This window comes from Ammodytes marinus, assembly GCF_949987685.1.
Source record: "Ammodytes marinus genome assembly, chromosome: 15".
Lineage (NCBI taxonomy): Eukaryota > Metazoa > Chordata > Actinopteri > Uranoscopiformes > Ammodytidae > Ammodytes > Ammodytes marinus.
The window spans coordinates 829,232-831,731 of record NC_137219.1 but is presented as its reverse complement, the minus strand read 5'-3'; the positions used below and the strand labels follow the sequence as shown (position 1 = coordinate 831,731).

General features: G+C 41.9%; 1 protein-coding gene across 2 annotated transcripts in view; it reads right to left on the bottom strand.

Annotated features, from left to right (window-relative positions):
- eapp (e2f-associated phosphoprotein) overlaps positions 1-2,500 on the bottom strand; it is a 9,472-nt gene that overhangs the window by 390 nt on the left and 6,582 nt on the right. For both annotated transcript variants that reach the window (XM_080042842.1, XM_080042843.1), the window contains 2 exons: positions 1,680-1,805; positions 1-911 (listed from right to left, as the gene is read on the bottom strand). The exon at positions 1-911 is cut by the window's left edge and continues 390 nt beyond it. In XM_080042842.1, coding sequence (XP_079898968.1) covers positions 605-911; positions 1,680-1,805 — 433 coding nt within the window. In that variant the 3' untranslated portion in view covers positions 1-604. The remainder of the gene's footprint in view (positions 912-1,679; positions 1,806-2,500) is intronic.

Here is a 2,500-nt window from a genome sequence, read left to right as displayed (position 1 = left end):
TCTGTTATTATTCCAAAGGGTTGGGGTTACCCAGGGAGCGTTGCATTCTAGAACTTTCTTGATGATGCCATATTACACACTGCACCTTTAAACCAGTTTTTATATATTTTCAATAATGCACTACCAAGAAAAAAATCTAAATGTTGAGAAAAAAGTCGGAATACAATTTTGTGAATGATTCTGTTCGGTTGGTTATAACTTTATGAAATAGATATGAAACACATCGTCAATTTGGTATGCCGTTGTGTCACCTCAAACTGTTAATGTTACACTCAAATACAGATGAGTAACAATCTAGAGTCAAGACATGTCAAGGTACCAAAGGGAATACTAGTGTGAACACAAGAGCATGATAGTTGTAATCATTATCAACAATTCAACTCTTTTCTCAAGGCAAATAATGAAAAAACGAAAGAAAAAAAAACTTCCTTATTCGTGGATTTAACGCTCTTCTGTAGAAATTAACAACTTTTTTGTCAGGTAGCGGATCATGAGGAGATATTCACTGATTTAGACAACAAGCGTTCTCCAGAATCACTGACTCCACCTTTAACAAGTCCATTGAAAAACCTATGAAATTAAAAACATCACAAAGTCTTTTCTCTCAGCAGTGGCTTGAGAGGATGTTGAAGAAGTGATAGACCTCTTCCTTATCAAACACAGCCACCTCTGTGTTACACTCTGAACACTGCACCGGATGGTAAACCTCGTCCGCCTCCATTCCCTCTGGCGTGGGTTTCTGAGCGCCGCCATTTTGAATGTGGCCGTCGCCGTTCTGTTGCTGGCCACGCCTTCTTTTCCTGTTGCTAGGTTTCCTCTCCGGTTGGGTTTTATAACGTAAGGCTTCGTCTTTCTTCACTTTGCAGTTCATGACAAACATCGCCCGATACTGAGTCCGGTATTTGTCATGTCTAGATGGGGAAAAAAATGACATAGCAATTTGGTTTTAATAATAATAATATTGGATTGGATTTATATAGCGCTTTTCTAGACACTCAAAGCTCTTTACAGGGTTCCAGGTTCCATTCATTCACACACAGTCATACCGGTGGCGGAAGCGTGGCTGCCATTCAGCGCCTACGGCCCCTCAGACCACCACCTCAAACATACAGCAGTCATACACATTCACACCAGGCAAGGTGGGTGAAGTGTCTTGCCCAAGGACACAACAACCATGACACAAGTGGCAGGGCGGGAATCAAACCTCCAACCCTTTGATCATTGGCCGACCTGCTCTACCACCTGAGACACAGTCGACCCAAGGCAAGATTTTTGTCTATGTATCTTCCATAACATGTCTTCTTTCATACTAGTATAAATCAAAGTTCCAACATGTACATTCAGGTGTTTAATTTACTAAACCTTGTCTGTTTGCGTCTGTATATTTCTCCTATACAACCATCTTTAACGGACATTATCTCAACATTAGCTTTTTTTCCCTCCAATGCTCTGAACCAAAAAATCTCAACTTCTAAAGCACTTACATCAACTAAACTTTCCATAATCATTCTCAGCACTATTCTGAAGGTTACTACAGAAGGATTTGTTCATATGTTGTTCACTGTCTGATTTATGAGACATTTTCTTCTTAAAAACATGATGAAAATGCATTTTTAAAGACCTGTACATAGTAATTTTTATTTATAAAATGAAAAAAGGGTTATAGTCTCAAGTCTCACCTCTGGCAGTCCAGACATAGCGTGGTCATACAGGCAGGACAGTTCAAAATGGCGTCGCTGGAAGCTAGACTGTGAGTCTGACCGGACTGTGAGCGACCAGACGCAGTGGGACGCTTTCTGTTGTATCTAGAAAGGAGGAAATACAGAATAGATTATTACAGATATATAGATATAACACAAGTAGGGCATACTCTTTTTTTTTAAAGATTTTCCATACTTTAATGACAGTTTGTAGCCTGGCATTCCCAGACCTGCCACTAGGCGGCGGGCACTGGCAAATTAAATTTGCTGCGCCTGTTGGTCTGGACACGCTCCGTTGAAGCTTTTTCAAAGAGACCAGAAATCTGGGTCTCACGTTTCAATTGGTTCTATCTAATATGGGCGCGCCAGAGCCCTTTGTATGGTGCTCTGGGGAGGACGTAACCGGATGACGACAGTGACGTGCATGCGACGTCGAAGCCGTGATAGTAAACATCAAAGATGGCTGCGGATATGTTGTGCGAGTTTGAGACTGCTTTGGCCTCGACCCTTAACGATTTGGAAGACGGCACTCAAATCTTTCATTAGCAAGTAAGTGGAATGTTCTGTTTTGCCGACCGACCACGGCAAACGTTTAATTTAACAGTTTAACAGCTGTTCGCTAAACGAACAGGGCTTACATCACCTTGTGCATCGCTCTGATTGGTCGTAGTGCTATCCAACTGCGTGCAGTGGCATTTGAAATGCACGAGTAGGAGCCGCCCCTTGAGTTGGAAATTACTATTGATCGTGGCCAGACCCTCTATCGTTCTAGATATCAGGGTCTGGATTTCCAGGCTAGA